This window comes from Triplophysa rosa, unplaced genomic scaffold (genome assembly GCF_024868665.1).
Source record: "Triplophysa rosa unplaced genomic scaffold, Trosa_1v2 scaffold121_ERROPOS432379, whole genome shotgun sequence".
In the NCBI taxonomy this organism is placed as follows: domain Eukaryota; kingdom Metazoa; phylum Chordata; class Actinopteri; order Cypriniformes; family Nemacheilidae; genus Triplophysa; species Triplophysa rosa.
Window position 1 is genome coordinate 1269 of NW_026634116.1, and position 26215 is coordinate 27483.

The 26215-nt window shown below is 36.9% G+C and overlaps 1 protein-coding gene and 2 long non-coding RNA genes across 3 annotated transcripts; all 3 read right to left on the reverse strand.

Annotated features, from left to right (window-relative positions):
* Nucleotides 1-6378: 6378 nt before the first annotated feature.
* On the reverse strand, nt 6379-16307 carry LOC130549472 (acidic leucine-rich nuclear phosphoprotein 32 family member B-like). The gene is made up of 6 exons (XM_057326682.1): nt 16151-16307; nt 15379-15546; nt 15030-15179; nt 8446-8576; nt 7635-7733; nt 6379-6891 (listed from the first exon to the last, which is right to left on the reverse strand). Exons 2-6 carry the CDS (start codon nt 15513-15515, stop codon nt 6845-6847), a joined length of 564 nt encoding a protein of 187 aa, XP_057182665.1. The 5' UTR covers nt 15516-15546; nt 16151-16307; the 3' UTR covers nt 6379-6844.
* LOC130549473 (uncharacterized) lies at nt 10968-13138 on the reverse strand. The gene is made up of 3 exons (XR_008962205.1): nt 13065-13138; nt 12248-12346; nt 10968-11502 (listed from the first exon to the last, which is right to left on the reverse strand). It is a non-coding gene; the product is annotated as an uncharacterized LOC130549473 (long non-coding RNA).
* Nucleotides 16308-19028: 2721 nt separating the features above from the next.
* Nucleotides 19029-21198, reverse strand: LOC130549474 (uncharacterized). The gene is made up of 3 exons (XR_008962206.1): nt 21126-21198; nt 20309-20407; nt 19029-19563 (listed from the first exon to the last, which is right to left on the reverse strand). It is a non-coding gene; the product is annotated as an uncharacterized LOC130549474 (long non-coding RNA).
* Between the last annotated feature and the right edge of the window lie 5017 nt (nt 21199-26215).

Genomic DNA, 26215 nt, shown 5'->3' on the forward strand with positions numbered 1-26215 from the left:
TGATCGGCGTTAACCAACCCTTTTCTTTTTAAAATTCACTTAATCGTAAACTGATTTTTTAGGATTCTAATCTCATGTTGTTGTAGATCATTGAAGATCCTGTCTAATTCTTTATCTGCTTGTATTTGTAGAAGTCCTAAATGCTAACATGTGTGTTTTGTTTTGGCAGGGGAAGGGGGTCGAGGCTGGTCCTGACCAGGTAGTATGAAGACTGACTTGTTGTATGGGGTTACACCGGACTCTACAGTGTTTATAAGGTTAAAGTCGACTCAATGGTCCAATGATATTCCAGCCTTTATTGAAGCATATCTCCTATATACTGCCACTTCTGACGAAGCAGAAAAACTCAACATCTTGGACTTGCAGTTTTCACACAAGGAGCGTATGCGTCCATGCCCACATTTTGGAAATTGAAGTTCAGATTCTCAAGAGTCCAATAACATCAAATGTGTTGCACTTTTATTTGACTTTTTTTTGTTTTGTTTTTCTCTCCTGGGTTTGAAGTGGCTCGGAGGAGCGTGATGATGCTGATGTATAGTTTTGTTGTTGGAATATCCATGTTAACCTTAAACGTTTGGCTAGAGACCTTCTGCAGGTTTTGGTGTAACCACCTGACGTGGGTGAGTCAGGCATTCCAGAAGCGCGGTTCTTTGAGAACTTGTCTTTTAAGGGTCGGTTAACTACCTCAACTAGAGAGGATTCAACTACCCTGCCTGTACTGTAAATAGAGACGCTTAAAGCTTAGGAGCAGGGCTTGTTTCTTATGAAATATGCACGAGGGCAGCGGCACTTCATGTAATATAGTCGATCCTCTGCTGCTCCGCCATTGCAGTCAACAGTCAAACTGGACATGCAAGTGAATCTCATGTGATGAGCCGAAACAAACCCTGCTCTTATTCAACTCTTTTTAACTGAATTAGCCGCCAGAGACGCTTCTTCAGATTCTGTAGTTACTGGGTGTATGATAGTTTGGAATAAAATGTTACTTTTCTATTGGCTTAACATCACAAACGCAGCCGCTGCGTATCTCGAGCCTCGCAGTGTCCGTTTTTCTATGGAACCGGTTCCACTTTCTGAAGAACAATACAGAATTATGTTGGTTTTTTATTCAATCATGAATATCGACACACTCTCGTTGGCCGACAGGTGAACTTTGTGTAGAAAAAGGGACACTGCGGCCTGGGTTTATATTTCATATATATAGGCAGCAGGTGAGCGATCCATTGACCCGGTTTTGTACACAGTTAACTCCCTCTCAATGAAGCCGTAACATTGCAACCTTTTGAAAAGATGTGAGCAGTTTTAATCTATTGTTGGTGGCCAACAATGTTTTTGCATTCCAGCAAATAAATTGTTTTATACTGTAAAATGAGGTGAGTGTAACTTATTTTTGTAATAAAGGTTTTGAATTCTATCTTAAGTGTTTGTACGGTCTTAATCTCGTCCGCTCAGAGTTTCATTTCATTTACACACACTTGCAGATGGATGTATATACACAGATGTCCTGTGGTGTAAGAGTGGTACAGTAGTTTTAGTTAGACCGTTATCAGGTGTTATAAAGGTCTACATGAAACAAGATCATGGAAGGGGTCACAGCTGGATGTGCTTTGCGACATCAGCTCTTGTCATTGTTATTGATTTTTGAGTTTGTTAGAAATGTTGAATGGCCTTGTCAAAGCCCCACTCTGTGTAATATAAATATTACACTTGCAAAGTAAAGAGTAAGGCTTATTTGAAATAACTTCTTGCTCTATAAGAAATGTGATTGTCGGCTGCGGTAACAGACAAGACCGAAACAAAGTGCTCAAGTTTATATTCAATAAATAAACAAGAAATGTAACAAATTACAAATATTTAACAAAAAAAGAATTGACCAAATAACAAAGTTTAACAAATAATTAATTGAAGAAATAATTTAAAGATTAGTTAAACAAATACTTTAACAACAATAATTGAATGAATCGTTTAAGAAAATAAAAGGATTAATTAAACAAATAACAAATATAACAATTAATTTAACAAATAATTGAATCTTTTAATATATTTTTGTAACTGAATTGTGAATAACTGAATCATTAAATCACACCAATATCTGCATTTATGAATTTGTGAACTGTTCCATGACTTATTTTTAAAGGAGTAATATGACACGGCTAAAAAGAATATTATGGTTTGTTTTAGATGTAATGTAATGTGTCTACAGGATTTAAGGTTAAAAAAAATAAAATAAACAAAAAACAAAAAAAATTATAACTCCTCTTTGCTCCACCTCTCTGAAACACACAGATTTTTAACAAAGCTCATGGCTCTGAAAAGCGAGGTGTGCTGTGATTGGCCAGTTCACCAGTGCGTAGTGATTGGTCGAATACTGCAAGCGTGTGAGGGAAATGTGACGCCTCTTACCATATTTGGAACATCAGGTTCCTCTTCAATTGTACTGACAGGTACACCACCTTACTTGAGTATACATTTGGGCGGTCTTAGTCAAATCAGACCACCAACTGAAGTAGATTTGTGGGGGTGTGGATACACGAGGAGTTTCAGGCAGGTCTGGGTGAGCATTCGCTTTTACATAGAATGACTCTTTTGTTCCAACACTTTCATTTCTGCAATAATACGTGTCTAATACATGCATGAGCAACTTATAACACACCAAAGACACAGAAAAACACCTGTTCGCACCATATGACCCCTATAAAATCCACACACCACAGCCAAACTAGTTTCAAACGGGAATTTCCAAATAATGCCTTATTGTCAAATGAATTTCCGTACTCCAGTTTCTAAATTGTATATAGAGTTCAGATGCAAAACCATCTAATCCTCTGTCAAAAATGAGATTATAATGTTGAGTGAATGCTCTCCACACGTTATACGTTACTCAAATACTTTTGCTTCAAAACCCAGTAAATATCACACCCTGACCCGTCTGAAATATCTGTTATTGCTGGAAGTCAATGGAGGACCCTGATAAAATGCTTCTTTAAACAAAAAGTCCTCTGATGGATTTAGAGGGTTTTGCATCTGAACTGTGGTGTCCAAAACCATATTGGAATAGTGCAATAATGAACAAACACCAATGTACACTCAGAAATCACCCATCCACTGTGAGGCTGGTGCTGAATAAGTTCCCACATGTCGACAGATGATGGCGCTCTCAGCTTTCTTAAGACTGTATCAACAGTAACCATAGAACGTCTGCAGCAGATGTCACCTTTCCATCTGTTCAGGAAAATTCAACTATTAAGAGTTGAATTATAAGGTGTGAGATATTACAAGGGAAGCATCAACAAACATCTTTGACAGCGGGTTAAGGGGTGTGGGTAACGCTTTAGATTATGGCCGCAATGTAACACATAATTAAACAGAATTTACAGTATAAATAATGGTAACGATAATGTACCTCTACAGTACATATCTGTAGGTAAAGGGGAGAAATATGCAAAAATTGGGGAATAAATAGTCAAAAAATTTTAAAAAGATATTTATAATGCAAGTACATTAAAACTAATGGGTAACTATTTTAATATTTACTATTACAAGGGGGTAAAAAGTATCACTTTAGTTTACAGCCCGCAGATGTTATATTTACCCTGTAACTACATAGAACAAGGAGGGAGTATTTACAGATTAATTACAGAGAAAAATGTTGCAATAGTTTTTATTTTACTTGCCCTAAACAGATGACCAAACTAAATTAGCTGCACGATATAATTATATGCATGCACTGAGAAACTAAAGCACGTGCGCACCCATTGCCAACAAAACAGACATAGGACTCAGTTTGACTTACCGCGTGTGGTTCATGTCCGGCATCTTTTAGCGCTGGGATGGCTCCATATATCAGTTTCAAACCATCTCCAAATCCAGAGTTATATCCACCGTTTATATAACATTCATCACTGAAATGCTGTGAACAATCAATCACTCACCTCTCACTATGGCAAGAGTAACGAGCTGTAGCTGCAGGCCACAGTGCAGCCAATCTTCATGTAAGCGGACCCGCTTACATTCACTCGTCGGTTGAAGCGTGGACGGGCTATTTCTTTTGCCTTGCCATGGCCGTGCTTTTCCGGGAGAAATGCCCAATAAGGGACTAAGAAAAGTTGGTACGAAATGGATTTTCATGTTCGAAAAAAACTTTCTGAAACCTATACGAACGCTTGGGGAGTGTATCGAGCACAGAAATACTACACCATACGTCCAACTCGGTTTTTGACAAGTTGACCATGTCAAGCATGAGAAGACGGCACGTTTAACAGTGTAAAGAAGTCAGAATGCATGACACACCGTTGCAGCACCCCTTTAAAACATACCCAGTAGCTTATTTATGGTACATTATTGCTGGTACATAACATACTGTATTTAAGTGTAGATGTTGTTGTTAAATATCTATTAAAATAAAAAATAACCCCATTAGGACAAATTGTTTGTCTCTAACAATTATTTTTTTTAATTGGTACATTAATGCCCAGTAAATGTGTTCAGTGTTCTGAACCTGTTGTGTTAATTCTAAATATTATCCAAATTAAGGCCTTTAATTTATATGACCGTTTCTGTGAAATCCATGCTTAAGTCTCTATAATTTAATTCTGAGATAACGAGCCTCAAGGTTGTAACCACTAATTCATTCATTAATTAGTGCAACATTAAACGGTCTTGTCAGGACCAGGTCTTGAACCTGAGGCATGTTGTTGGAAGTTCTGAGCGATAACCTCTAGGCCCTGGGAAGTGAGTAAATGAAATAGTCTTTACTAAGTGTTTCTCAAAAAATTAATCAAGTCCATAAATAATAGTTCCAACCAATCAGGTAAGTATCTTTGGCTAAATTAAATATAAAAATTCTGCACAAATACAGATTAAGATCAAAATAAAATAAAAGTATCCCTATTGAAAAAAGAGCATATGCTGGTTAGGTATGTTTTGATGCTTTTGACCAGCTTAAAGCAGCTATGGACCAGCACGACCAGCACAAACCAGCATCAAAACATACCAAACCAGCATATGCTAATTTTTCAACAGGGATATATACTGTATAATACATCTCAATATAAAGAGAAAAAGAGCAAAGTACTGATGAAAGTTGTCAGTGAAGGTGACAGGATCCTGTCATATAGTGTCAGTGTTGTGTGTGTTGTGTTGTGCTGGTTGTTCTTCTGTCGTGTCCCAGTATGTATGAAATCTTGTCCTTTTGTTGAAACTGGTTAGTCTTTGTGGACGTTTGTAAACTGGGGGAAGAATGTTTCTCTGATGTGTGTATAGTTTGGACATGATTAAAAAGTGCCGCTCTGTTTCCACTTGATCGTGTGTGCAGTGTGGACACAGACAGACATGGACACCGAGAGAACAGCGTCTGTGTCTGCCCGTCTCTACAGTGAGCTCATGATCACGCAGTCCGTACATGCTCAAGACTTTTCTTAGTTTAGAGTCCGATACGGTTTTGAGGTGCCAGTTCATATTCTCTGTTTACTGACCGATGACATTCCAATTGACTTTGCTGAGCTGTTGCTTCTGTCCAGTGTTTGAGATATTTCTCTTTTTGAGATTTTATTTGGGTTAGTCTGGCTGGGGGTTGGGGTTGGGTTGGGCATGTTATGGGTTGTAGAGTTAGTTCTGAGATCAGTTGGATGAAGGGTTCGGCTCTTGATGGCTTAAGGTTTTGTGATGGAGTGTCTCTGTATCGCTGTTCTTAAGGTGAGTGTAGAATTTTATTGCTCTTTTTTTGTACTTTTATATTTCAATTATTAGAGGATATAGCCCCAATTCCGCTCTGCAGGCGTTGTTTGGAGTTTTTCGCTGTACCCGTAGAATATTTTTTCTGTTTGCAGAGTCTCTATTGGGTGTTTGTCCCATTGGTGAACTGTTGGTTGGTGAGAGGACCCCAAACCTCACATCCATACAGCACCATTGCTTCCATCATTGACTAGATTATTTTCAGACAGATTCCAGTTGGGAATCGGTCACTTTCTCACCTTCCAATTCACACCCCTGAGACGTGGGCCATGTGGTTGAGCAGAGTTTGTGGCTTCAGGTACACTATTGTCTCTGTTTGAGTACAACTTTTCTCTTCTTTTGGTTTTTGTTTGTTTGTTGTTGTGGTAGAATATTTGGCACAAAATATTGTAGAGTACTTACTTTGGTCCCTGATCATAGATAGTCCTTTTGGTAGTTTTTGGCTTGTTTGTAGTGCAGGATTGTTGGGTCCTTAGTCATTTGCTGTCCCTTGTGGGTATTTGTTCCAAAATCCCAATTAAAAGAAAAAGTTTGATAAAAAACAATGTTCTGTGTTAGGCTTTTTCCCATTAATTTCCTATTGCCGGTCATTTTTGACCAAACATAGAAGATGCAGTCATTGATTTTTTTTATATTTCATTTTTATTCCAGAAACAATGTGGAAAATGATCAAATGAGCCAAACAGCATTTACGAGGGTTAAAAGAATGAACATTGTCAACTTTCTTTGACTTTCTCCTTTCATGTTACAATAAAGCAATCAAGGAGAGGTTTGGTATTACATGTTGGCAAAAAATTATGATTAATTTTTTTAAATGAAGACATTTTTGGTTAAACGATTTCCACTGTTAAAATTGACTCGGTATCATTAAGAAATGGCATTATGAGATCACGTGAATCTCAACAAGGAACACAACACACCATCACAACAACTGTCAACACATAGCAAACAGTGACACTAAAACACAAAATGTACACAAGTATATACATTATATTATATGTTCTGTATCAAATGTAATGTTTTTTTTTCAAATACATGAACCCTGCATCTGTTACAGGCAGGTAAATACACAGACTAGAACAATATTTATTATTTACATCAGTCATATTGTTCACCACTGGTGCCCTGCGCATGCGTCTGCTTGATCCTTTGTTTGATCTGGAGGGACAAAAGAAAACAAAATGACAATTGATCTGTATATAACATACCAATCACCAATGTAGACACATGTTCTTAATTTACATTATTTTATTTGAGAAAATAAATGTAAAACTGTATGCATCACCAATATGCCAGAAAATTAGCCTAAAAAAAAGTTCATGCAAGTGTGGTATTAGTATCCTTTTTCAACAGAATAAAGAATAAGTTAGTATACCTTTAGTCTACTCAGAAATATATTGAAAATGACACTTAAGTATAGGCCTACTTGACATATACTGACAGAAAGTAATTTTGGCCTATAGTCAATATTTCATCACTTGTTTCCTTTTGGAACATGATTCTGTAGCTCCTCAGATAATACATCCAACACACGTTGCTTTTCAGAAACTCAGATCCTAAGACTTCACTGGGAACACATATATGATAAATGTTCAAACTGATATGCAAAGAATCACAATGGCTGCTGTCCTGGGTTTGTGTCCACCCTTTTATTCAAGTGTTTTTTTAACTATCCACGTGTAATATTAACTGTCTGTGAAATGAATTTAAAATGGCACTCAGGTGCAGGTGTTACTATTGAAAGTGAACAGTGAAAGAAAAACATTTCACATTTTAAAGAAAAACACATTGTGTGAAATGATTTATATACCGATAAGTTGTCACAAAAATGGAAAAGACAAAATGAAAATGTCATTTCTGTTATAAAGTGTGCTGGATGTAGAGTGGTACTCTGGTCTCACCTTCACTCTGATACTCAGCATCATCATCATCATCTTCATCAGTAGCATCATCAGTGGGATCTTGTGATAGGTCTGCTGCTTCTCTCTCTGTCACTGTTTCTGGAACAGAGTATTTCATGTTTCATCAGTTTCGATTCGTTTATATTGTTCCAGTTATTATCATAATGCCATATTAAAGTTTGTGGATATTCATATTTTGATGCAAGAGCCACATAATCTGTGGTTACTTTGGTGATTAGAGTACAATAAGAATGTTATGGAAACAACTTGTTTGTCATATGTAGGGGAAATGCAGAACGCAGTGCATCAAGCATCTATTTACACAACACAGTATCTGCACATCAGATCGCCGTTGCCTCTCTCAAACACTTCTGTTTTCACCTGCTCTCTATGGAAATACATTTATGCACATTTGTCTCTTTTCTGCTATCCTGAGTTCCACATTGTGAACGACGGCAATGCGACTTGACAAAATCACCCCACTCAAACGAGTCTACTCTTCCATACAGCTTTCTTCCTGCACAACTAATCAAATCCTGCAAACTGTGTATTTGAAGTCGTCAACCATTTTAATATTTTAAATGTACAAATGGTAAAAAAAATACAGCTAGGTCATTAATGATGTTAAGAGTGATGAGGCACTTTTTTGATGCATTGTTTACAAATCCTGCTGATTCACAGTTCAGAGCATATCGATCAAACATTGATAATAATGAGTATGTTTAAACACACAGAAACATTCACACCACACATACAGAAATCATCATTCTTATTTCATTTTTAAAATGTAACTGAATTTAAGACACAGTACTCTTTTGAGAGGACGTGCCCTCATCTTCCTCTTCTGAAGGTTGCTCATCTGATGATGGTGGTTCATCCCCCTGTGTTGTTAGTCCAGACTTTCGAGAAAAGAACCATGAGATCCAACCTTGACTCTCTAGTCTGTGAAGAGAAACACAAAGAAAAGAAAACATTACAATAATAACAAAAATCACACAAAAAGACAAGGGGACCATTAAACTTGGATCCTAAACTTGAACACCTATTAGGTCTGCTAGGCACCTGGGAGTGTGTCCATATATTCCCTTTGTCTTGTGTTCTTCTACTTTGTGTGTTTTCCTTGCTCCTATTGTGCCTTGTTTGTTTCTCTTGTGCTTTTGTCAGTCGGTGTTCGGTGTTGCCAGTGAATGGATGTTCCGTGTGTCACCCAGTGTTTTTATTAATACCCCTGAACTTAGATCATCTCTCTCTACCTGCTCATTTCATCGTGTTCCAGAGTGATGTTTACAGGGGGGATGCAACGGTGTGTCATGCATTCTGACTTCTTTACACTGTTAAACGTGTGACAGTATCTCTGTGTTCGATACACTCCCCCAGCATTCCTGTATTTTTTCGAACATGAAAATCCGTTTCGTAAAAACTTTTCTTAGTCCATTATACGCCCTTTTCACATGACGTCACGCATCTTCCGTTCTGCCGTGAAGCAGTGTATCATTACTTCCGCTAGCACTCCAGTTCATAAGGTGGCAGTAATGCACCTATAAGCTGATTTGCCAACCGCCAGTAAAACTCAAGAAGAAGAAGTAGTTACTTCCGCTAGCGCCTCAGAATGGAGTTTACCAAGTCCCTTGCACATCTGCCACAATGATGTAAAATGTCTTGCAGACAAATTTTCGCTAACGACAAGATCAAAGCTAGAGAAAGGATACAAATTCTTCGTTGAACAGTACCTGTTTGATTATGAAGGTACGTGTTTTGTTTTCTTTTTGTGTTAGCGAAGGTGCTAGGATAAGTACTTGAATACGTGTTCTGTCAGTTTTTTTTCTCACTGTTGTTAAATTCCAGCGCGACGGCAAAACGGAAGTTCTTCTTCTTCTTGCTCTTCTTGTTTGTTGCAAGACGGATGTTATGATACACTGCTTTGCAAAAAGGCGGAAGTTAAGTGACGTCATTGTGAAAAGGGCGTATTGGACAATTCTCCCGGAAAAGCACGCCCACGTGTAACCAGCAAGGCAAAAGAAAGAGCACGCCCACACGTCAAACGACAAGCGAGACAAAGAGCCCGCTCACGCCTCAACCATCAAGATAGGCTGCTGCAGCTCGTTACTCGTGCGATAGTGAGAGAAGTTGAGCTGTGTTGGTTTGTTCACGGCATTTATGTGATGAATGTTGTATAATCGGTGGATATAACGCTGGATTTGGAGATCATTTGACACTGATAGATGGCGCGGTCCCAGCCATAAAAGACGCAGTAAGTGAAACCAAGTCATATGTCTGTGTTTTGTTGGCAATCGGCGTGTACGTGCATTAGGTAAACGACACAAACTTATAGTGAATCAACAGTTATGCAGGGATGATGCAACGATGTATTGTGTGCTTGTGCTGTAGTTCCTCCCCCCCTGCCCGCCCCTAGCAGCTCTATCTATCTATCTATCTATCTATCTATCTATCTATCTATCTATCTATCTATCTATCTATCTATCTATCTATCTATCATCTATCTATCTATCATCTCTTTTTGCGGTTTTATTTGGGTTAGTCTGGCTGGGGGTTGGGGTTGGGTTGGGCATGTTATGGGTTGTAGAGTTAGTTCTGAGATCAGTTGGATGAAGGGTTCGGCTCTTGATGGCTTAAGGTTTTGTGATGGAGTGTCTCTGTATCGCTGTTCTTAAGGTGAGTGTAGAATTTTATTGCTCTTTTTTTGTACTTTTATATTTCAATTATTAGAGGATATAGCCCCAATTCCGCTCTGCAGGCGTTGTTTGGAGTTTTTCGCTGTACCCGTAGAATATTTTTTCTGTTTGCAGAGTCTCTATTGGGTGTTTGTCCCATTGGTGAACTGTTGGTTGGTGAGAGGACCCCAAACCTCACATCCATACAGCACCATTGCTTCCATCATTGACTCGATTATTTTCAGACAGATTCCAGTTGGGAATCGGTCACTTTCTCACCTTCCAATTCACACCCCTGAGACGTGGGCCATGTGGTTGAGCAGAGTTTGTGGCTTCAGGTACACTATTGTCTCTGTTTGAGTACAACTTTTCTCTTCTTTTGGTTTTTGTTTGTTTGTTGTTGTGGTAGAATATTTGGCACAAAATATTGTAGAGTACTTACTTTGGTCCCTGATCATAGATAGTCCTTTTGGTAGTTTTTGGCTTGTTTGTAGTGCAGGATTGTTGGGTCCTTAGTCATTTGCTGTCCCTTGTGGGTATTTGTTCCAAAATCCCAATTAAAAGAAAAAGTTTGATAAAAAACAATGTTCTGTGTTAGGCTTTTTCCCATTAATTTCCTATTGCCGGTCATTTTTGACCAAACATAGAAGATGCAGTCATTGATTTTTTTTATATTTCATTTTTATTCCAGAAACAATGTGGAAAATGATCAAATGAGCCAAACAGCATTTAAGAGGGTTAAAAGAATGAACATTGTCAACTTTCTTTGACTTTCTCCTTTCATGTTACAATAAAGCAATCAAGGAGAGGTTTGGTATTACATGTTGGCAAAATTTATGATTAATTTTTTTAAATGAAGACATTTTTGGTTAAACGATTTCCACTGTTAAAATTGACTCGGTATCATTAAGAAATGGCATTATGAGATCACGTGAATCTCAACAAGGAACACAACACACCATCACAACAACTGTCAACACATAGCAAACAGTGACACTAAAACACAAAATGTACACAAGTATATACATTATATTATATGTTCTGTATCAAATGTAATGTTTTTTTTTCAAATACATGAACCCTGCATCTGTTACAGGCAGGTAAATACACAGACTAGAACAATATTTATTATTTACATCAGTCATATTGTTCACCACTGGTGCCCGCGCATGCGTCTGCTTGATCCTTTGTTTGATCTGGAGGGACAAAAGAAAACAAAATGACAATTGATCTGTATATAACATACCAATCACCAATGTAGACACATGTTCTTAATTTACATTATTTTATTTGAGAAAATAAATGTAAAACTGTATGCATCACCAATATGCCAGAAAATTAGCCTAAAAAAAAGTTCATGCAAGTGTGGTATTAGTATCCTTTTTCAACAGAATAAAGAATAAGTTAGTATACCTTTAGTCTACTCAGAAATATATTGAAAATGACACTTAAGTATAGGCCTACTTGACATATACTGACAGAAAGTAATTTTGGCCTATAGTCAATATTTCATCACTTGTTTCCTTTTGGAACATGATTCTGTAGCTCCTCAGATAATACATCCAACACACGTTGCTTTTCAGAAACTCAGATCCTAAGACTTCACTGGGAACACATATATGATAAATGTTCAAACTGATATGCAAAGAATCACAATGGCTGCTGTCCTGGGTTTGTGTCCACCCTTTTATTCAAGTGTTTTTTTTTAACTATCCACGTGTAATATTAACTGTCTGTGAAATGAATTTAAAATGGCACTCAGGTGCAGGTGTTACTATTGAAAGTGAACAGTGAAAGAAAAACATTTCACATTTTAAAGAAAAACACATTGTGTGAAATGATTTATATACCGATAAGTTGTCACAAAAATGGAAAAGACAAAATGAAAATGTCATTTCTGTTATAAAGTATGCTGGATGTAGAGTGGTACTCTGGTCTCACCTTCACTCTGATACTCAGCATCATCATCATCATCTTCATCAGTAGCATCATCAGTGGGATCTTGTGATAGGTCTGCTGCTTCTCTCTCTGTCACTGTTTCTGGAACAGAGTATTTCATGTTTCATCAGTTTCGATTCGTTTATATTGTTCCAGTTATTATCATAATGCCATATTAAAGTTTGTGGATATTCATATTTTGATGCAAGAGCCACATAATCTGTGGTTACTTTGGTGATTAGAGTACAATAAGAATGTTATGGAAACAACTTGTTTGTCATATGTAGGGGAAATGCAGAACGCGTGCATCAAGCATCTATTTACACAACACAGTATCTGCACATCAGATCGCCGTTGCCTCTCTCAAACACTTCTGTTTTCACCTGCTCTCTATGGAAATACATTTTGCACATTTGTCTCTTTTCTGCTATCCTGAGTTCCACATTGTGAACGACGGCAATGCGACTTGACAAAATCACCCCACTCAAACGAGTCTACTCTTCCATACAGCCAGTCAACGCTTTCTTCCTGCACAACTAATCAAATCCTGCAAACTGTGTTTTGAAGTCGTCAACCATTTTAATATTTTAAATGTACAAATGGTAAAAAAAATACAGCTAGGTCATTGATGATGTTAAGAGTGATGAGGCACTTTTTTGATGCATTGTTTACAAATCCTGCTGATTCACAGTTCAGAGCATATCGATCAAACTTGATAATAATGAGTATGTTTAAACACACAGAAACATTCACACCACACATACAGAAATCATCATTCTTATTTCATTTTTAAAATGTAACTGAATTTAAGACACAGTACTCTTTTGAGAGGACGTGCCCTCATCTTCCTCTTCTGAAGGTTGCTCATCTGATGATGGTGGTTCATCCCCCTGCTTGTTGTTGTCCCAGACTTCAGAGAACAGAACCATGAGACCAACCTTGACTCTCTAGTCTGTGAGAGAAACACAAAGAAAAGAAAACATTACAATAATAACAAAAATCACACAAAAAGACAAGGGGACCATTAAACTTGGATCCTAAACTTGAACACCTATTAGGTCTGCTAGGCACCTGGGAGTGTGTCCATATATTCCCTTTGTCTTGTGTTCTTCTACTTTGTGTGTTTTCCTTGCTCCTATTGTGCCTTGTTTGTTTCTCTTGTGCTTTTGTCAGTCGGTGTTCGGTGTTGCCAGTGAATGGATGTTCCTTGTGTCACCCAGTGTGTTTTTATTAATACTCCCTGAACTTAGATCATCTCTCNTCTACCTGCTCATTTCATCGTGTTCCAGAGTGATGTTTACAGGGGGGATGCAACGGTGTGTCATGCATTCTGACTTCTTTACACTGTTAAACGTGCCGTCTTCTCATGCTTAACATGGTCAACTTGTCAAAAAACGAGTTGGACATATGACTTAGTATCTCTGTGCTCGATACACTCCCCCAGCATTCGTATAGGTTTCGGAAAGTTTTTTTCGAACATGAAATTCCGTTTCGTAACAACTTTTCTTGGTCCCTTATTGGACAATTCTCCCGGAAAAGCACGCCCACGTGTAACCAGCAAGGTGAAAGAAAGAGCACACCCACACATCAAACGACAAGCGAGACAAAGAGCCTGCTCACGCCTCAACCATCAAGATAGGTCATATGTCTGTGTTTTGTTGGCAATCGGCGCGTACGCAGGGATGATGCAATGATGTAGTTCCTCCCCCCTGCCCGCCCCTAGCAGCTCGAGTTTTTCCAGAGATATTCATACAGCTTTATCTCTCTTTTATAGATGTGATCAAACTAAATTCTCTTCGAAGATATGAAGTATGCAATACTACTGTATAGGTACTCAAGATTAATATGAGATTGGCAGAAACTGTGCGTTACGTCCGCTTTAATGACCAGCTGAAATTTACGATGCACAGCGCAAACAGCTACTCAATCAGGAAAATCAGACCTTTCCTATTTGATCATGCTATACATCTGCTAGTCCAAGCTCCAAGCTTACATTAACTCACTCCTACAATTATACGTCCTCTCTTGTCATCTGTAAGTGGTCGTACCATCACTACATGGCACCATATCACTCACAAAACCATTACCCATTTTGCTCCACTCTGTTGGAATCGGTCACAACCTTCAAGAAACAACTAAAAGCACACCTGTTCCACACACGACTGACTAACCTCTGATGTTCTTAACCTCTAAACATCTGACCTTAGCTTGAATTCTATTCATAAACATGGCTTTGTAGACTTTGCTTATTGTTAGCTCCGAAGACAACATTTTAAATGCTCTCTCACTTGCAAGTCATGCCTGCTGAAAAAATGTAAATGTGATGTAAATGTTCATAAGAATTTATTTAAAAGATTCATTGAGAGGACACAAGCTCTATTATACAACGGTTCTTTCTGGATATTCCACCAGTATGATATCACCACGGGACCTGATTCACCGTTTGTATCAAAACACACGCACATGTGTCAGTGTATCTTAGAGCAATTCACAGCACTCAGGAATGGGGTCTTGAGACACGTTTTACATAACAGAAATTGACATGTCAACTTGCCACTTTAAACAAGCACATGTTTACATTAAACACAATGGAAAGTGCCGCAGTGCAATGGGTTTAATGCATTCTCTGAGAGTTGCCTTTTTATAGTCTCTCTCTTTCATTCACGCACGCACACACGCACGCCCTGTCTCTTTATTTCTCATCCATCCATCCATCCATCCATCTCATCAAAAAAATGAAATAAATGAAATTAGTATCAATTGGTTAATCTTTCAGTTTACTAACCTCAGTTCACTTTTAGAGTCTTTTAGCATCTCGCGCAGCTTCTTCTCTGAGTTTCCTAGATTATTGTTACTCAGGTCAAGAACCTCTAGACATCTCACTGCTGGTGTCTCAGCCAAACATGAAACATCTGTAATGCTACAGCCATTCAGTCTAGAAAGACAACAAACACAAAGAGAGATCACAAAACACAATTCCACATGTGATGTAAATTCATCCTCTTCATATAACAGTGAGGATAAAATGTCTGGGTTTGCACTGATTTTAAAGAGTCAATAAGATATATTCTCTGATAGATCTGTCAATCATTAAAAGAACAAAACACTTTTTTATGCAGTTCAATATGACTCACTCCAGTTTCTCCAGTTTGCAGTGTTTCAGTAGATCACATAAATGATCGACTCCAGCGTCTTTGATTTCATTCTGACTGAGGTTCAGCTCTTTCAGGTGTGATGGGTTTGAACACAGAGCTGGAATCAGGATGGCCATTCGTACCGTATCAATACTGCATTTACACAGCCTGCACAGAAGAAGAAAGATTGGTCAGTCCTATGGTCATCCATTACTGATGTGTAATGTACAGTTAAATTAACCCATGTGTACACATAACATCGAACTGTCCTAGGAGCAGAACACAATACTGTAAAAAACTGTAATTATACAGAATCTGTTATTTCTTTACAGATTTTCCATGTAAAATGAAAAAAAAAACTGCTGTAAAAAAACTGAATTTTACTGTTTTTTACAGATTTGAAATACAGTAGTAATTTACATTCTGTAAAATTACAGAAAAAGACAGCAAATTTACAAGAAAAACTACAATTTTACTTTTTTAACAAGATTTTTTTACAGTTTATTTTTGAAGTACTGTCAAAAACTGTAAAATTACATTTTAAACACAATTTACAAGGAAAATAGGGAAAACAATTTCATATATATACTTATATCCTATAATTTTACAGGGAAAAAATATTTTATGGTTTATTCTGTTTTCCACTTTACAGAATTTTTTTACAGTATGTATTTACTGTTACTATTAAATTAAATTATGAAAATGCATTGTTAAGAAAAACACAATTTTACTATTTGATCAATTTGAAGCATAATGTAATGTGTGTACTAACACTAATGTTTTCAGCTTGCATTGTGGATTTTTCAGTAGATCCGAGAGTTTATTAACCCCTGAAGTTCCTAGATTATTTCCACTGAGGTTCAGGTGTGTCAGGTGTGATGGGTTTGAATTCAGAGCTGAAGACAGAGCAGCACAACATTCCTTTGAGAAACCACAGCTTCTTAACCTACATTGAGAGATAAAGAGAGAAGAAAATAACAGGAATGGTTAAAGTGAAAAGCATGTACACAGCATTGCTATGTTCATAGGCCTTCAAAACATAATTTTTAACATATTTAACTTAACTATCAATTTCCCTTTTTAATATTTCAAAAATGTATTGTACTCGAAATGGGTAGCACTTCATTAACAAAAAGCATATAGTCACTAGGGCTGAAACGATTCCTCGAGCTACTCGAGTAATTCGAATACAAAAAATCATAGAGGCAATTTGTGTTGCTAAACTCTATTCATGTTACAGGGCATTCACCGTGAGACACACGCATTTTAGTCTGTTCACACGCTCACACGTATGTCTCATGCTGATAAATAACTGATAGCTTATTGAAATGGTGAACTGCTATTTTACTTAGTTTTAGTCTATTTTGCGAGTGAAACTTGTTTTCCGGTTGCATTGAGTCCATCAAACTAGATGCGGACTAGTGGACGCCGAATCCTGTTATTTACACATGTCATCTGGCTGTTCTGCGTGTCTGAGTGAATGAAATGCACAGTTTAACGTGCTACACGCGTGATGCTCATGAATTTGTCTGCGTCTGCGCTTTATGAGGACATGAACACATGAACTTCATCTCCAGAGTTGCGCTGAGAGTTTATTTCAGAACATGTTATTGTTTGAGTGAAGAAACAGACATACTAAAAAATAAGCGTCTTCCGACAACCTGCCAAAATAAAAGTCATAGGCGATATATTACTATTTAATAGTAAAAAAAAGAAAGTAAAACTAATTTATATAAACTAAAAGCATCATGCATAAGATGAAGTTAGTTGTTTACCTTTGAAATTATTCTTTCTATTTTTATTCATGTTTCTTATTTATATATTTGTATTATATTGCATTTTGAATGTAATATGGCAATGGAATGTACTAAATGGGTTTAGTTTTCACAGATATTAGAATGTATGCTATTTCAGCAATAAATACTTTAATTGTTCTAAAAAGGAAACAAATTAGTTGTTTTACTCATTTTAAGAGACCTGTCTTATTTTCTCTTGTATATTTAGAGTTGCTCTTTAATAAAGAAAAAGTACTTATTATCCGAATACCCGATTAATCGATGGAAAAATCAGTAGAATACTCGATTAGTAAAAGAATCGATAGCTGCAGCCCTAATAGTCAGAAACACAATAATGTGTAAAGAACTGTATTTCTAACCATAGCTTCTCCAGTTTACAGTCAGAATTCTTCAGCAGATCCATAAGCTGCGGCACCACAGTGTCACCGAGTTCATGATTACTCAGATTCAGTTCTCTTATGGAGGAATTTCATGATCTGTCTTTATGTTTTTGATCATTATTCACTATGTATTGCTCTTCGTTTTAAACACATTTGTATGAGATTCAGAAAAGCACCCTGCACAGCTGTGTTTTTGATGTCTGGCAGTGTTTATGAAATCTGGGGACTTTTTCCGGCCCCAACCCTACAGTATGACCAAATCTGGGCATGTTCCGCCCCGTTACTATGACTACAATCTACATTGAGCAAGGCCACAGTTTTACCACAGATAAAGACAAGAGAAGGGGGTGAAGAAGGGGAAACAGGTCATGATGACCATGACATAATTGTGGTGGGCGAGGATATATAAAATATATTTTAAAAATGAGGTAATAGCCAGCCTACCATGACTAAATACGCACCTTGTTGCCTGGGATATATTGGTGGCAGAAAATCAACAATTGGTTAATAAAAATAAGAGATAACGGGAATCTACTTGATTGGTTTTAGAAAGGACCACCTTTCAGAAGTTTTACTATAACTGTAGACTGAAAACACTTGGTTTTTAGATGACTTGGAACATCTCACTTTGTTTGACTTGAGCAAATAAAGTTNTCTTTTTGCGGTTTTATTTGGGTTAGTCTGGCTGGGGGTTGGGGTTGGGTTGGGCATGTTATGGGTTGTAGAGTTAGTTCTGAGATCAGTTGGATGAAGGGTTCGGCTCTTGATGGCTTAAGGTTTTGTGATGGAGTGTCTCTGTATCGCTGTTCTTAAGGTGAGTGTAGAATTTTATTGCTCTTTTTTTGTACTTTTATATTTCAATTATTAGAGGATATAGCCCCAATTCCGCTCTGCAGGCGTTGTTTGGAGTTTTTCGCTGTACCCGTAGAATATTTTTTCTGTTTGCAGAGTCTCTATTGGGTGTTTGTCCCATTGGTGAACTGTTGGTTGGTGAGAGGACCCCAAACCTCACATCCATACAGCACCATTGCTTCCATCATTGACTCGATTATTTTCAGACAGATTCCAGTTGGGAATCGGTCACTTTCTCACCTTCCAATTCACACCCCTGAGACGTGGGCCATGTGGTTGAGCAGAGTTTGTGGCTTCAGGTACACTATTGTCTCTGTTTGAGTACAACTTTTCTCTTCTTTTGGTTTTTGTTTGTTTGTTGTTGTGGTAGAATATTTGGCACAAAATATTGTAGAGTACTTACTTTGGTCCCTGATCATAGATAGTCCTTTTGGTAGTTTTTGGCTTGTTTGTAGTGCAGGATTGTTGGGTCCTTAGTCATTTGCTGTCCCTTGTGGGTATTTGTTCCAAAATCCCAATTAAAAGAAAAAGTTTGATAAAAAACAATGTTCTGTGTTAGGCTTTTTCCCATTAATTTCCTATTGCCGGTCATTTTTGACCAAACATAGAAGATGCAGTCATTGATTTTTTTTATATTTCATTTTTATTCCAGAAACAATGTGGAAAATGATCAAATGAGCCAAACAGCATTTAAGAGGGTTAAAAGAATGAACATTGTCAACTTTCTTTGACTTTCTCCTTTCATGTTACAATAAAGCAATCAAGGAGAGGTTTGGTATTACATGTTGGCAAAATTTATGATTAATTTTTTTAAATGAAGACATTTTTGGTTAAACGATTTCCACTGTTAAAATTGACTCGGTATCATTAAGAAATGGCATTATGAGATCACGTGAATCTCAACAAGGAACACAACACACCATCACAACAACTGTCAACACATAGCAAACAGTGACACTAAAACACAAAATGTACACAAGTATATACATTATATTATATGTTCTGTATCAAATGTAATGTTTTTTTTTCAAATACATGAACCCTGCATCTGTTACAGGCAGGTAAATACACAGACTAGAACAATATTTATTATTTACATCAGTCATATTGTTCACCACTGGTGCCCGCGCATGCGTCTGCTTGATCCTTTGTTTGATCTGGAGGGACAAAAGAAAACAAAATGACAATTGATCTGTATATAACATACCAATCACCAATGTAGACACATGTTCTTAATTTACATTATTTTATTTGAGAAAATAAATGTAAAACTGTATGCATCACCAATATGCCAGAAAATTAGCCTAAAAAAAAGTTCATGCAAGTGTGGTATTAGTATCCTTTTTCAACAGAATAAAGAATAAGTTAGTATACCTTTAGTCTACTCAGAAATATATTGAAAATGACACTTAAGTATAGGCCTACTTGACATATACTGACAGAAAGTAATTTTGGCCTATAGTCAATATTTCATCACTTGTTTCCTTTTGGAACATGATTCTGTAGCTCCTCAGATAATACATCCAACACACGTTGCTTTTCAGAAACTCAGATCCTAAGACTTCACTGGGAACACATATATGATAAATGTTCAAACTGATATGCAAAGAATCACAATGGCTGCTGTCCTGGGTTTGTGTCCACCCTTTTATTCAAGTGTTTTTTTTTAACTATCCACGTGTAATATTAACTGTCTGTGAAATGAATTTAAAATGGCACTCAGGTGCAGGTGTTACTATTGAAAGTGAACAGTGAAAGAAAAACATTTCACATTTTAAAGAAAAACACATTGTGTGAAATGATTTATATACCGATAAGTTGTCACAAAAATGGAAAAGACAAAATGAAAATGTCATTTCTGTTATAAAGTATGCTGGATGTAGAGTGGTACTCTGGTCTCACCTTCACTCTGATACTCAGCATCATCATCATCATCTTCATCAGTAGCATCATCAGTGGGATCTTGTGATAGGTCTGCTGCTTCTCTCTCTGTCACTGTTTCTGGAACAGAGTATTTCATGTTTCATCAGTTTCGATTCGTTTATATTGTTCCAGTTATTATCATAATGCCATATTAAAGTTTGTGGATATTCATATTTTGATGCAAGAGCCACATAATCTGTGGTTACTTTGGTGATTAGAGTACAATAAGAATGTTATGGAAACAACTTGTTTGTCATATGTAGGGGAAATGCAGAACGCGTGCATCAAGCATCTATTTACACAACACAGTATCTGCACATCAGATCGCCGTTGCCTCTCTCAAACACTTCTGTTTTCACCTGCTCTCTATGGAAATACATTTTGCACATTTGTCTCTTTTCTGCTATCCTGAGTTCCACATTGTGAACGACGGCAATGCGACTTGACAAAATCACCCCACTCAAACGAGTCTACTCTTCCATACAGCCAGTCAACGCTTTCTTCCTGCACAACTAATCAAATCCTGCAAACTGTGTTTTTGAAGTCGTCAACCATTTTAATATTTTAAATGTACAAATGGTAAAAAAAATACAGCTAGGTCATTATGATGTTAAGAGTGATGAGGCACTTTTTTGATGCATTGTTTACAAATCCTGCGATTCACAGTTCAGAGCATATCGATCAAACTTTGATAATAATGAGTATGTTTAAACACACAGAAACATTCACACCACACATACAGAAATCATCATTCTTATTTCATTTTTAAAATGTAACTGAATTTAAGACACAGTACTCTTTTGAGAGGACGTGCCCTCATCTTCCTCTTCTGAAGGTTGCTCATCTGATGATGGTGGTTCATCCCCCTGTCGTTGTTGTCCCAGACTTCGAGAAAAGAACCATGAGACCAACCTTGACTCTCTAGTCTGTGAGAGAAACACAAAGAAAAGAAAACATTACAATAATAACAAAAATCACACAAAAGACAAGGGGACCATTAAACTTGGATCCTAAACTTGAACACCTATTAGGTCTGCTAGGCACCTGGGAGTGTGTCCATATATTCCCTTTGTCTTGTGTTCTTCTACTTTGTGTGTTTTCCTTGCTCCTATTGTGCCTTGTTTGTTTCTCTTGTGCTTTTGTCAGTCGGTGTTCGGTGTTGCCAGTGAATGGATGTTCCTGTGTCACCCAGTGTGTTTTTATTAATACCCCTGAACTTAGATCATCTCTCTCTACCTGCTCATTTCATCGTGTTCCAGAGTGATGTTTACAGGGGGGATGCAACGGTGTGTCATGCATTCTGACTTCTTTACACTGTTAAACGTGTGACAGTATCTCTGTGTTCGATACACTCCCCCAGCATTCTGTATTTTTTCGAACATGAAATTCCGTTTCGTAAAGACTACTCATCTTTTCTGCCGTGAAGTGCTTCCCTAAGCTCCATTTATGGACACTTATAAGTGCCGTAATGCACCTAGCTGAAAGAGTTAACCAAGTCTCGCTCCCGCACAAAGTGTAAACCAGACAAGGTGCAAAGAAAGATCGCTAACGACCCACAGCATCAAACGAACAAGCGATGACAAAATGAGCCTTGTCTGTCACGTACCTGTCAAATCCATCAAGATACGTGTCATATGTGCTGTGTTTGTGTTGGCAATCGGCGCGTACGCAGGGATGATGCAATGATGTAGTTCCTCCCCCCTGTCCCGCCCCTAGCAGCTCAGTTTTTCTATTCTACGTTTATCTCGTCTATGACTGGATCAAACTAATTCTCTTCGGTATGTATGCAATACTCTGATGTATCGATATACTGATTGCAAAATGGCGTAGTCTAATGACCAGCTGAAATACGATGACAACTCTCATCAGGAAAATCAGACTTCCTATTGATCATGCTATACATCTGAGTCAGCTCCAAGTCATAACTCACTCTACAATTATACGTCCTCTGTCATCTGATTCTACCATCACTACATGGCACCTATCATCGAAAAACATTACCATTTTGCTCCATCTGTTGAATCGGTAAACTCTTCAAAACACTAGATTTCAGATCTGACTACTCTGATGTTCTATCTACTATCTACCTTAGCTGAATCTATCATAAACATCTTGTACTTGCTTATTGTTAGCTCCGGACCATTTAAAGCCTTATTGCAAGTCATGCCTGTGAAATGTATGTGTGTTGTCTGTAGTTCATTGGCACAGCTCTATTATCACTTCTTCTATATTCCACTATTATCACACACTATTCACTTTATCACACACACATTTCATTATCTTACATCACACACTCATCTTACACTTTACATCATTACATTCACTTCCACTTTACACACATTTTACATTACACTATCATCATTTTATCATTCTCTATCTTTTTATATCTCTTCTTTATTCACACACACACACTTCTCTTTATTCATCATCCATCCATCCATCCATCCATCCATCTCATCTAAACACTATATATAAGAAATAAAATAAATGAAATTAGTATCAATTGGTTAATCTTTCAGTTTACTAACCTCAGTTCACTTTTAGAGTCTTTTAGCATCTCGCGCAGCTTCTTCTCTGAGTTTCCTAGTTATTGTTACTCAGGTCAAGAACCTCTAGACATCTCACTGCTGGTGTCTCAGCCAAACATGAAACATCTGTAATGCTACAGCCATTCAGTCTAGAAAGACAACAAACACAAAGAGAGATCACAAAACACAATTCCACATGTGATGTAAATTCACCTCTTCATATAACAGTGAGGATAAAATGTCTGGGTTTGCACTGATTTTAAAGAGTCAATAAGATATATTCTCTGATAGATCTGTCAATCATTAAAAGAACAAAACACTTTTTTATGCAGTTCAATATGACTCACTCCAGTTTCTCCAGTTTGCAGTGTTTCAGTAGATCACATAAATGATCGACTCCAGCGTCTTTGATTTCATTCTGACTGAGGTTCAGCTCTTTCAGGTGTGATGGGTTTGAACACAGAGCTGGAATCAGGATGGCCATTCGTACCGTATCAATACTGCATTTACACAGCCTGCACAGAAGAAGAAAGATTGGTCAGTCCTATGGTCATCCATTACTGATGTGTAATGTACAGTTAAATTAACCCATGTGTACACATAACATCGAACTGTCCTAGGAGCAGAACACAATACTGTAAAAAACTGTAATTATACAGAATCTGTTATTTCTTTACAGATTTTCCATGTAAAATGAAAAAAAAAACTGCTGTAAAAAAACTGAATTTTACTGTTTTTTACAATTTGAAATACAGTAGTAATTTACATTCTGTAAAATTACAGAAAAAGACAGCAAATTTACAAGAAAAACTACAATTTTATTTTTTAACAAGATTTTTTTACAGTTTATTTTTGAATACTGTCAAAAACTGTAAAATTACATTTTAAACACAATTTACAAGGAAAATAGGAAAACAATTTCATATATATACTTATATCCTATAATTTTACAGGGAAAAAATATTTTATGGTTTATTCTGTTTTCCACTTTACAGAATTTTTTTACAGTATGTATTTACTGTTACTATTAAATTAAATTATGAAAATGCATTGTTAAGAAAAACACAATTTTACTATTTGATCAATTTGAAGCATAATGTAATGTGTGTACTAACACTAATGTTTTCAGCTTGCATTGTGGATTTTTCAGTAGATCCGAGAGTTTATTAACCCCTGAAGTTCCTAGATTATTTCCACTGAGGTTCAGGTGTGTCAGGTGTGATGGGTTTGAACACAGAGCTGAAATCAGTCGAGCACAATGTTTCTCTGTAAGACTGCATCCACACAACCTGCAGAGAGAAAGAGAGGAGAAAAAGAGCAATGAAGAGATTCAATTCACAGTTAAATTCTGCTCTTAACCTTGGTGTTCTCGGTCAGCATGCTGGAAGCCATCATTTATAATGCATTGACTTTCAATGGTCAGAAAAGTGGTGACCCTCATTCTGTACATGTGAAGTGTATCCAAACCCTTCCGAACAGTAATGTAAATACAGTACATTGCAAATAATAACTCTATATAAAGTGTGACTGTAATGTTAAAGAATTTAAAGCATAAAGCAAAACCTACACACGCACACACGCACACACACACACACACACACACACACACACACACACACCAGACAACCAAAACATCAGTAATCTAAGGACAAATTCTGCTTTTTTATGTAACTGACTATGACTCACTCCAGTTTCTCCAGTTTGCAGTGTTTCAGTAGATCACATAAATGATTGACTCCAGCGTCTTTGATTTCATTCTGACTGAGGTTCAGGTGTCTCAGGTGTGATGGGTTTGAACACAGAGCTGGAATCAGGATGGCCATTCGTACCGTATCAATACTGCATTTACACAGCCTGCACAGAAGAAGTAAGATTGGTCAGTCCTATGGTCCTCCATTACTGATGTGTAATGTACAGTTAAATTAACCCATGTGTACACATAACATCGAACTGTCCTAGGAGCAGAACACAATACTGTTTCTTTACAGATTTTCCATGAAAAAAAAAAATGTGTAACTGTTTTACTGTTTTTTACAATTTGAAATACAGTAGTAATTTACATTCTGTAAAATTACAGAAAAGACAGCAAATTTACAAGAAAAACTACAATTTTAGTTTTTTAACAAGATTTCTTTTTTTACAGTTTATTTTTGAATACTGTCAAAAACTGTAAAATTACATTTTAAACACAATTTACAAGGAAAATAGGCAAAACAATTTCATATATATACTTATATCCTATAATTTTACAGGGAAAAAATATTTTATGGTTTATTCTGTTTTCCACTTTACAGAATTTTTTTACAGTATGTATTTACTGTTACTATTAAATTAAATTATGAAAATGCATTGTTAAGAAAAACACAATTTTACTATTTGATCAATTTGAAGCATAATGTAATGTGTGTACTAACACTAATGTTTTCAGCTTGCATTGTGGATTTTTCAGTAGATCCGAGAGTTTATTAACCCCTGAAGTTCCTAGATTATTTCCACTGAGGTTCAGGTGTGTCAGGTGTGATGGGTTTGAATTCAGAGCTGAAGACAGAGCAGCACAACATTCCTTTGAGAAACCACAGCTTCTTAACCTACATTGAGAGATAAAGAGAGAAGAAAATAACAGGAATGGTTAAAGTGAAAAGCATGTACACAGCATTGCTATGTTCATAGGCCTTCAAAACATAATTTTTAACATATTTAACTTAACTATCAATTTCCCTTTTTAATATTTCAAAAATGTATTGTACTCGAAATGGGTAGCACTTCATTAACAAAAAGCATATAGTCACTAGGGCTGAAACGATTCCTCGAGCTACTCGAGTAATTCGAATACAAAAAATCATAGAGGCAATTTGTGTTGCTAAACTCTATTCATGTTACAGGGCATTCACCGTGAGACACACGCATTTTAGTCTGTTCACACGCTCACACGTATGTCTCATGCTGATAAATAACTGATAGCTTATTGAAATGGTGAACTGCTATTTTACTTAGTTTTAGTCTATTTTGCGAGTGAAACTTGTTTTCCGGTTGCATTGAGTCCATCAAACTAGATGCGGACTAGTGGACGCCGAATCCTGTTATTTACACATGTCATCTGGCTGTTCTGCGTGTCTGAGTGAATGAACTGCACAGTTTAACATGCTACACGCGTGATGCTCATGAATTTGTCTGCGTCTGCGCTTTATGAGGACATGAACACATGAACTTCATCTCCAGAGTTGCGCTGAGAGTTTATTTCACAAACATGTTATTGTTTGAGTGAAGAAACAGACATACTAAAAAATAAGCGTCTTCAGACAACCTGCCAAAATAAAAGTCATAGGCGATATATTACTATTTAATAGTAAAAAAAAGA